This window comes from Micropterus salmoides, unplaced genomic scaffold (assembly GCF_014851395.1).
Source record: "Micropterus salmoides isolate LMB-PRFRI ecotype aquatic unplaced genomic scaffold, ASM1485139v1 Ms_hic_scaffold_17, whole genome shotgun sequence".
NCBI lineage: Eukaryota > Metazoa > Chordata > Actinopteri > Centrarchiformes > Centrarchidae > Micropterus > Micropterus salmoides.
In genome coordinates, this window is record NW_024040817.1 from 12,292,031 (window position 1) to 12,302,996 (window position 10,966).

Here is a 10,966-nt window from a genome sequence, read left to right on the forward strand (position 1 = left end):
CTCTTATTCTCTGCCTCCATCTCCCCAGCCTCCTCATGCACTGGCATTTAGGTTGACAAATTCAGAGTTTTGGTCACTTACAGTATCCTGTATCCCAGGATCTACTTTAGGTGTGCTTAGAATCTATGAGACACAATACTATAAAATGCCGATACCTTTAATCAGACTTATAAAGTGTTGATCCATTTTTAGCTCCTCAACATGCCCTGTCACCTGTAGCACGGGGTCTAATGCCAGAATGCTCATTTGCATATTAACATGAATGTGTTGGCATTCCAACACAGTATTCATGTGTTTTCTTTATGCAACTCTTCATACTGTTTTTTTGTGTATGTTAAAAGTGTCAGCAGTTGCAGGAAAAGGGCATGGCTTAATTTTTTTTGCCTTGAAATAATGGATAAGATGTATTTCTCAGAAAAAAAGGTTTACAGTGGAATTTATGACACATGATGTGACAGGTGCAGATAACAGTTGCAGCCACGTTGTCTGAACACATCAGGATCTTAACCTAAAAGCTTTAATCTCCCTCACTGTATTCACAACATGGGATTTTACAGTATACACATGTATCACAAGAATTCATAAATACACACTTGTACAATATGTAAACTGCTGCGTAACTGGTTGTGTAACAGAAAATATGCGTTTAGTCTTTATATCACATAGATGTTACTGATGTCCTGGTGTGTTTTTTAAAACCACAAGATGGCAGCAAAGTCTACTTGTGAGTGGAAGACACTGGCTTGCAGATTTCCACATTGTGGTTATTAAAAAAAGGAAATGGTATAGGCTCATCAGAAAGTATGGTATGTAGTATAGTTCATATACTGTGTATGCTCAAATGTGACAATGGCTCAAAAAAGTCAGATTTGGTAAAAGTCAAAAGAAAAATGCATAAAACAATAAAAAATCCAGTGTAGGTTTTTTTGTCAAGCCACAACTTTAAATGCAATTTTATTTATTTATTATTAATTAAAGAAATTGTGTGGAACTATATATGGGTTGAATTAAGGCAATTACGTTTCATCATTTCTATAGATGTTTTAATTCCATAACCTGCCAACAAACAAGTTGTGACATTATAATTGACTTTTTCCACCATTACAATGGTTGTAACATCTGCCCCATCATAAAGGCTTCAGTCTGAAACACTAAATCAAGTCTCATTAGTTAAGGTTACTTTATTGTCTCCCATAGCCGAAAATTGTCTTGTATTCAGGGGAATGGCTGCATCAGAACAAAACATCACATTAAAAACACATTAAATATGAACACATGTGCAAACATTAGCCTGTGATAAAACAACCAAGTAAATTAGTCGCAAAGCCATTCACTCCTTTAAAATGCTAAAAATTCTAAGGCATCTTACCTCTCAAAACACACACACCCAGGTAAACAAACAACTCACTTTACATGCTTACAAGCAAACACACAATCAGTGACAATGCAGTTGTCTCCTCCCTACTCTTCTGTCTATCTCCAGGGTAGTCCTTTTTGTGTCCTTCTTTAGTGTTTTTTTCCCTTTCCTCCATCAAAATCTGAAAGAGGCACAGACATGTTTCTGGTAGGATTAGCTCTAAAGCCAGTTGAGCAACTTGTATGTTTTTAGTCACAACTAGCCATTAGTGCCACAGAGCTTTTGTCCTTTGTTTTCCGCTCATGTGTGGCTGACTAGCTGTCATCTGACTTCTTACTCGAGACACAAGTGGAATGAGAAACTTGTTGAGAATTCCCTTTTGTTGGTAGTCACCTTCTGTCATTAGAGCATGTGGATGGAGTTGAAACTGCACCTTGACCCAACAGAAGTCAGAAACACCTGGCTGTCACAAACCAAGGTCTCGGGCCAAGAATCTGTAGGGGTCACTTCTTGAGAGGTGTACATTTTGGCACACCATCTAACAAAGAAATATGCCAGTCCTCCATTTTGGATTGTCGCACAGCAGAGTCAGTTTTAGTTTAAGATGATTATGAGCACCAAGTGAATATTTTAATCTTTGCTAAAATTAACATTAGGAGAGGTTCCTACTGTATCATCTGATCTTATGAATACAGTATTTGACAAATTTTAGTAAACATGACTTTCGTTTTTGTAAATACAGGACCTTTGTGAAAAAAAGTACATCACTATCTACAGTATCATATCTCTAAAAGAGTACTCCACCGATTTAGCATTGATGTCTTCCTTTCATGTGCAACGCTTGATATACAGGTATGTCTGTGTATGTCCCTGTACCTGCAAATTAATATACTAATATACTGTTTGTGCTTACGCTCTTGTCTGTCTACCTGTCGCTTTAAGGCTCCCTGTGTCAGGTGTGACATAATTTGCATAATTTGCAGTGAAGTCTGAGAGGATGTTTAGGATCACTGCCAGAATATGCAGGTGCCGTCATAGATAGGTGTTGATCTGTTGTTTCAAAATCTCGTTTTTGCATGTCTTCATTTTGATATTTCAGGTTGACGTTCTTACATAGGTATCTCGGAACATTGTCATCTTACTGTCCAGCTGCCTAAGTCCGGATTAAAGAAGGTCTGAGTTGATAAAAATGTTGTGTATTCAAGGCTTTTTGTCGCTTTCAGTTACTGCTGTGCAGTACAGCACAGAGCTTAATGAGCAAGTGACTGCAGAATTTCCTTTGCCCTGAGTTAGCCTCTCAGGCAGACTGCCCCACCTTACAGGTCAATGTTCAAGGTTCTTTATTTGTCACATAAACAGACATACAAAGTAAACCTTGCAGTGAAATGAAGAGGATTCTCAGTTACTGTGCGAGAATATCAATAGAATCAAAAAACAATAAAGTCAGTCAATAAATTAAGTAAAATAATAGTAATAGAGTAGCTACACACTGGTTTGTGGTTTAGTGTTGTGTTGATCTAGTCATGTCGTTTAAATACAGGTGAAAATTAACCTCTCTGTCAATGTTACAATAAACACTGTCTCTATTCATTTACCTTTTAACGGAGGTCAAGGCCAGTGATACTAAAAACGTTTGTAACCATGCACATAATGGTGCTTTGCATTCCTGTGTACCGTCACTTGGAAAAAGTCCTCAGAACCTGTTATATTTCAGCACATTTTTCATGTAAAATATAAAAATATGGATTTTATATTACTCTTTTATGTAATTTTTTTTTTGGCTTTTCAATTGTGTCACTCTGAAAAAGTGATTCTGACTAATGTGCCAAACAGTTTTGGTGTCAAAGGTCAAAGTCACTGGTAGTCACCAATTAGAACAGCACAAAACCTGACTTTTGAAAGCTTCTTGACATTCAATGTAATGCTCATTTTGGTTCAGCAAACAATATTGATGGTGGTAATGAACTTTTTATAATTGTTTTTTGAGTTTAAATTACTATGAATTGTCTGCTGACAGCATCTTCCTCGTGTGCACATGAATCCTCTGAGCACAAAGACTTTGGTTTCAGGACTGTGTTTATGCAGAGTAAATCCAGCTGAAACGTTTTCTTCATTTACATTTATTTACTGTTTTCTAAACTCCTCCAGTTTCAACAAGACATTTCCAATTCTTTCAACCATGATGTTAGAAATTCAGATAGATGGATAAATAATTAGAATGGAATAGTCCAACAGGTGTTCCCATTATGAGGCCTTAGTAAACTTTATTTGATATTGCACACAAGTCAAGATTCTCAAAGTTGCTTTGTATAATTTGCATTGTTGGCATTACATGACTACCACACCCTGGAGTCAATGAGGCACTTGATACGCTGTGGACCAGTTACCATTATTAAATCCGATCGATTCTCACTGTCTGCTTTGTCATCTTTGCCTGTTTTTCTTTTTGTCTGTTTTTATCTAGGTCCCTGACCGCTTCAAGGACGCCCACTGCAGCATCAGAAGTCTTTGCTTCAGAAAATCAGCCGACTAAAGCTGACATGGAATTGGTTGACAAAATGAATTCAGGCTACAGCAGCCTGAGCACCACACTGTCCATAAAGAATCCATCTCCCCCTAAAGAAGATGAATACAAAAATCGTTTCCGTAAAGTATCTCTGGTCAGAGACACTGATACCACTGAGGTCAGCCAGGATACAGTGGACTTTGGCAGAACAAGCACAGGTATGACTGAATCCAAGGTAACAGATCTCAGCTCAGGCCTCAGATGGAAAAATAGATTTGAGGGGGTTTCTCAGTATAAACCAAACGGAACAGAGGATTCCTCTTTTTCTGATTCTTTGAGTTGGAGAATGTCTGACACTTACTCAGGCACCTCCTCCTTCTCCTCCTCTCCTGCTCTCCCAGAGGCTACAGCATACAAACAACTTGGCAACACCTTTTCCTCCTCGTCCCCCCCCCCTCCAGAGCAACACATTGCCCTTGGCAAGAGGCTGAATGACAGGGCCGAAGTTTATCTGAGCCGTGAGAGTGAGCCAGCGGGAGAGTTGAAAGATGAGTGGAGGAGAGGCATAGATGAGCAGGAGGAGCCTGCTGCACCTGCAGCTGAAAGACAGGGACAGAGAGAGGGAGGGGCAGAGTTTGGTAGAATAAAGTCACGCTGGAACTCAGAACAGCTCCTTGTGTCTGGCTCCTCCTCGCCACAAGAAACCGGCTACAGCAACATTGACAGTTTCAAAGAGGACGACTCATCCCAATTTACTGGAGTGTTTCAGGCCACACTTGTGGAGCTGGTCTCTGACCCCACAGCCCCCCCCTCCACTCCCCCTGACTCCCCCGACGCAGACTCGCTCAACCAGTTTGACATGGATAACCTGGTGGATACCCTGAAGAGCATGGGACCTTCGTTGAGGCAGAGGAACATGAGCTTACGCGGGCCTCCTCCAGTTCTGCTTTCCTCCCTGCCACCAATTGTCGAGGATGCTCCCGGCCCTGTCACCTCAGGCATCCCTGCCTCCCTTACCAGTCCCACAAAAACGATGGAAGCAACAGGCAACCCTGCTGAGTCTCTCAATGGAATTTTCACTCTGCCCGCTGACCTGGGACTGAAGAGGAACTCCACCAGAGACACTCGTTCACCACTGGAACTGATGAAGCAGAGCCAGCAGGTATGGTACATTAAGACACAAATTCAGTTAATTTTCTCTGCTTAGTGAAAACCTTCATATCTCTAAAATGGAAAGTTTTCCATGGATTTAAGTTGAAGTTGGTCACAAAAAGCACTGAACTTGCAAATCTGGCTACTGATTCAGAAAAGAGAAGTACATAAGATAGTAGATAACATTTTTAAAGCAGTTTTTTTTCCAAAGCTGTCAATAAAAATTTAGTTCACTGCGATTGAACTTATGCAAATACTACTAAAACAATCTGCATGACTAGGTGACTTTTCTAGGAACATGAGAATATGTGTTTTGTTTTTTGTGACATGGGTAAACCAACCCATAGACTTATTTACATACATTCTGCATGTGCTCTGCCCATCTGCAGGACCAGCAGCAGCCTGGAACAAGAGGCCTGTACTTGCCCCTGAGAGCATCTACTACCAACAGTATAGTAATGACAAAATCCTCTGACTCTTCTTCTGAGGACTTACTGTCCCCAGTGCTTAATGAAAACGGAGTACATCCATCTTCCAGCATTGGCTCTCGCCTAGACAACAGTGTTATCTTTGGAAGCTACAGATCAGCATCCATAGATCAGACGTTGGAAAAAAGAAACGCCCATCGCCCACTCTTCACCACCTCACTACCTGAAACAGGTCCTTCAAACGATCGAATGAGTGTAGGACAGAAGGAGAATAGTCATTTGGGCACTGGAACAGACCCAGCGGCCCGTTTTGATCGCTTCTCCTTCTTTTTGAACTCCTCATCCTCCCTGTCAAGCTCCTTGACCGGGGCTGAAGACCCCAAAGCTCGAATGAGTCAGCCTCCACTGCTGCCCATCAGCTCGCCGACCTCCAGCAACAGCCCTACCCGCCTCCTCAGCCCCACTGGCTCCATAGACCTCCACAGGCCGTTCACCACCACAGACTCCCCCATTTCTACGTTTGGCCAGTCACAGGGGATGGGGATGGGTGTAGGTAATGGGGTACTGGGCACACCCATACTACAGAGGAGCTTCAGTAGTGAAGGCACCATGGGGGTCCAGCAGACTTCACTGTTCAGCAGTGTGCATGGAGGGTCTCAGTTCCAGAGCCATGAACTTGAGCGTGAGAGGAATTTAGCGTCAAAATATAGAGCCTTCCCTGACGCCTATGTGAGTATTACTAATTTTGTGTATTTTGTCTTACCGTGTATTATTATTGTTGTTGCTTAGGTGACGTTTACATATATGACAATTCAGGTGAGAAAAGACTTAATCAGGTAAAGTTTCACAAGTTGCGCAAGCATGATTTGTGGAAAATGGGGAAATTTACAAGGAATCTTGTGTTTCCACCTTTTGGTGAAGAACATGTAGAACTAATTTATGTAAGAGCAACTCTCACGTAAGGGAAGAGATGTGAACAAATTGTATGAATAATGTATTTTTCTGCACTCCAAGGCAAAGTTAAGTGAAGAATGCAGTAGAAGAAGCATTTTCCTTTTTTTTTCATACAGATGGCTTCAATAACACCCAGTGCATACTGGTCCTTCAGTAGTCATGCATTGGCATGACCCCCACATGTCAGGAAAATGCTATTCTAACTGAGCATCACAGAATCACCACAGAAAAGGGTGTGTTACCAGCTTTGTGTATTCACTTGTTCTTACATGCAAGCATTTATGTGGGCATGTGAAAGGCTTAACTCATTAGGACATGTCTTCAAATTATTGTTATTGGCAAGAGAGGGAACGTCTACTGCACACATGGCAGCACTCACACCCTCTCTATCACTTTCCTGTCTTATCTTTTTGTCAACGCACGCACACTAACACTGAACCACGCTGTCCACTTTCAGGTGTTCTTCCTGTTTCATACCTCAGCAAGGAAATCACATAAATGTTGATTTCACACTAAACCATTATAATTAACCATTACATGTTATGAGTGCAGGTATGCCAACGGTTTGAAATCATAGCAACCGCAGAACTGACCCCTGACGGAAAGTTGTTTTTTTTTCCCAGGCATAACACATGATAGTGGTTTTATTTCTGTCCATGCAAATACAAAAGGAGTGTCAGCTGGATTCTAGAGGTTTAACTACTCTAGTCTGCCTTGTAGCAGTAGTTTAAATGCAGCTGTTTGCACAGGGTGTTTGTTCATGTCCAACCAATACTTTGTTTGCCTCTGCCACTTTCACTAGTATTGGTGCAGCGGATCCTTTTTCCAGGCCAAAGCACACAGCATGACCACATCTCATATTACTGACTGAAACTGATACTAACTTCAGATGATGGGTTTGGGCCTCTAAAGATCCGTAGGGGACCTAAACCATTTGTGGGTTGTTTTAGAGTTTTAAACTGTCCTCTCTGTCACGAATGTATTGCAGGATTAAAGAAGAATGTATGGAAAGAATGCAGACAAGTAATGTCATCATACTTGTGTTGCAAACGAAGTTGCATTCCTGCCTATGATCACTTACTAAAGAAGCAGCTGGTGACAGGTCGCCATGCCGCATTTGTTTGATCTGGATGCAAGGTCACTTGGAGTAAAAATAAAAGGCTCATTAACTGTTTACTAGTGGTTACAATGTGAGTATTGTACTATAATGTAGATTCAAATTGGGTAGAAACATTCACACACTAAATGTCTGATCTAAACAATATACTGTATACATGTATATAATATCATGCCACTGCTAGTAACCGAGTAAACATACATACACAAACTAGGCATTGATTTTATTTTTTTATTTTTTTACAGAGATAATATTACAGTCTTGTGCAAAGGGACCCAGACAATGACATTGCTTTTTTCAGCAAAAGTGTGTTGGTGTCCTATTATGACATGGGCATGAACAGGGATGTATTTTACAGCTTTATCCGTCTGTCAACTGAAAGAAAGAAGCTTATTATTATTTATAATATAATTATTGTTGTTGCTTGTAAAAAACTAACTACTCCTGGGAGAGAGGGAATTTGAAACACAAATACATGACTTCCAGAGAACGCTGCAGGACTGATGTATATCGCTCTTCCGTGCATTTAAATGATCAGTGACGGGTAAGTAAGCTGGTGGGCGTGAGGCGTCTCAGTCATTTAATTCCGGCAGAACATTTTCTCAGTGCCTTTTTAAAATTATGTCTGTTTCTCTCCGCTGGGCTCCCCACCCATTCCAGCTAACTGACTATTCCTGCAGAGACATGGCCACACCTCGCCTCTTGTATTTATTTTCACATTTCTCCCCTTGTGTGCTTGATATTTGATGAAGTAGAGTTGACAGGAAGAATTTTAAAGGTGGAAAAGTAAGAGAAGATGACAAAGGGGTTATCTGTTCCCCACTATGAGTGTATTTTTGAATATGTGATTTGCTGAAACTACACATTCCATCTGCTGTAATTAATTTTATGGGAGAGCAGATCTTTTGCCCAAGGTGCTGGGAGGGAAGGGAATGGAGGGGTGATAAATGTCTGTCGGAGTTTGTTTCAGTTGGGCATCAAGGCAGCAGTAAACACATCACTCCCCGTGAATGATGCAGTTGTTCGACCTCGTTTTGAGCTGTATAGTGAGGGAAATGCTACGTTTTAGGGTGGGACTGAACAAACACATTTTTTTAATTAAAAAAATTAGTATGATTTTTAAATGACCAGAGCTGCCAGTGCCTTAACAAGCTGTAGCAAGTGAAAGTTTAACCCGGGCATAGTTCACTAGGTAACAACAGTGTTCAATGGTCAAACGGCTATAGTGCAGAGCTGGAAAAATGTGTTATCAAAATCAAAACATTGTCAGACGTGATTTACCAGCAGTTTGTCATTTTTACCATGACTGTCCAACTATGCATCTGTTCAGTAGAGTGGAGTTTCACTTATAGATAATAATCACAATTTAAATTGTAATATTGGTCAGAAAATTGCAATGTTTTCCTCAAATCATTCAGCTTAATCTTAGACGGTAAGTCAAGTTGTGATAATGGTACAGGCGCCATGAAGTACGGTTTGTAGGTTTTTCTGCCCCCGAAAGGGGTTTTATGTGGCAGAAACTATGATTTCACGGCTATATAGTCGTATTGTTTTACAATTTCTCAGAACCAGCACTGTCCTGTAACTTGCCTGTAAGGAAAACCTGTGAGACCGACTCAAGTGTTATGATACTGTCAATGCTCCTCCATTTTCTCTGTATTTGTCACGTACTGGTTTGGATCAGGTTTGTCTAACCAAAAGCATCAACATACAGTGCACTAAACATGTTAGTGTGACGAGCTAGAGGAATGTAAATGTTGACTTTGAGTCATTGCTGATTATGTAATACGACAGCCCGTCCTATGACAGTATTGTTTAGTGAAAACATTTCCACCCGTGGTTGCATTTGTATAGAGACAAGTCAGTCAGAATTAGAAGCAGTGCATAAGATTTTGCTACATGGGAACAGTTTACAGGCATTAGTTGCAGTAGGCATGATGAATGGATTTATAGTAACATGCTGCAGCTGAAAGCTGAACTACCAACACAAGCTTCAGTTTAGAATAGAATACAACCAAGATAAAAACTGTCTTTTGCCCATTTGACAGTTCATTAAGCATATGCACACATCACATATGACAGTAAGTCCAAGTACAAAAATACAACACATAAGAAACCTTACAAAAGGGAAACAAATTCTCTATGTCAACAAAGACATCTTGTCGCCCTGGCTTTTACATTCAGGGTGGTGTTCGCATACATTTATGTAGTTTGGCCACATTGGCCCTTTGGCTCTTTGCTTTGGTAAAACACTTATTTCTTCTGCCCTGGAAAACATCAGAGAGGTAGAGCCAATATAATTTTATGTGAAAAAAGTGGTTTACACCTAGTAAATATTAAAACTTGTTTACTCAAAATGCAAGAAGAATTGCAGGACAATGACAGTGGATGGAAGGTCAAAGCTTTTTTAATTTGACTGATGCAGGGAAGCTGTTTTATGTTGTTGTCATGTGGTCTGTTAACAGTAATGAGCCACTCTTTTATTTACTAGGCCAGTGCTGACAGCCATTCAGCGCCTCAGCTTGCTTTCACTGAACATGTAAAAGGTGTTCTCTAGTCTAGAAAATGTATGCGATTGCATCCTATAAGGTTATTAAAATTGACAGAGATTGGTTATTTTAATGTATCAAATTTTAATCTTTGCTATATTGAATTAGGGCAGGGGCGGAAATTAATGAGGACGGATGAAATAAAGGCATCTGTTGTAGGCCCTTGGTGGGTAACATGATCCAGATGATAACCTTTTTCCTACACAGCTCCCAGAGAGTAGAGGCCAAGTGATACCTGAGACTACACACAAATACACACCAACCTCTCTGGTTAATGTATATGCAAATTGCACTGTACAGATTTCCAGTGCAATTTCAGAACAAATCTGAGGTGATGTCGTACTGTTGTTATCAGCTGGGGTAGTACTCGGACGCATGGGGTCAAACAGGCAGAGGGGAGGAAGGTATTTCCACATGTCAAATGTTCCTTTTTCCATCATGAAGGATTTCCTCTTTCCTTGCCTCTCTCCCTGACGCCCTCAGAGTCTGTTGAACAGGGTGCCATAAATGTAAACAATATTTGGAATGTCCAGCGTGTGTAAACAAGGTAGAAACTGGGTGTAATCTAAATGTTTGCTCAGGTTGTTACAGCATTACAATGTATATCTGGAATAATATATTGGCTTTTGTTGCTCGATTGTCTGCACTAACTCAGATGAAACCTGAAGTCAGCTTCCAATACACATGAACACAAATAGAAGTATAAATATATAAAAATGAGAGAGAGAGAGAGATAAAGTTTGCTAAAATATATAATTTTTCTTTGTCCATAGCTCACTAAAGAGAAGGAACATGGGAAGCTGAATCCTCGTCCTGGAAAGGTGAGTCACCGCCCAAAATACACTCTAGCGTACACTTCAACATGATGACAAAACATTTTATTATGTAATATTATTCTACTGC

General features: G+C 40.4%; 1 protein-coding gene across 1 annotated transcript in view; it reads left to right on the plus strand.

Annotated features, from left to right (window-relative positions):
- Positions 1-10,966, plus strand: part of crybg2 (crystallin beta-gamma domain containing 2) — a 45,593-nt gene that overhangs the window by 17,876 nt on the left and 16,751 nt on the right. Inside the window, exons 5-7 of the mRNA XM_038725321.1 lie at positions 3,822-5,025; positions 5,405-6,172; positions 10,837-10,884. Coding sequence (XP_038581249.1) covers positions 3,822-5,025; positions 5,405-6,172; positions 10,837-10,884 — 2,020 coding nt within the window. The remainder of the gene's footprint in view (positions 1-3,821; positions 5,026-5,404; positions 6,173-10,836; positions 10,885-10,966) is intronic.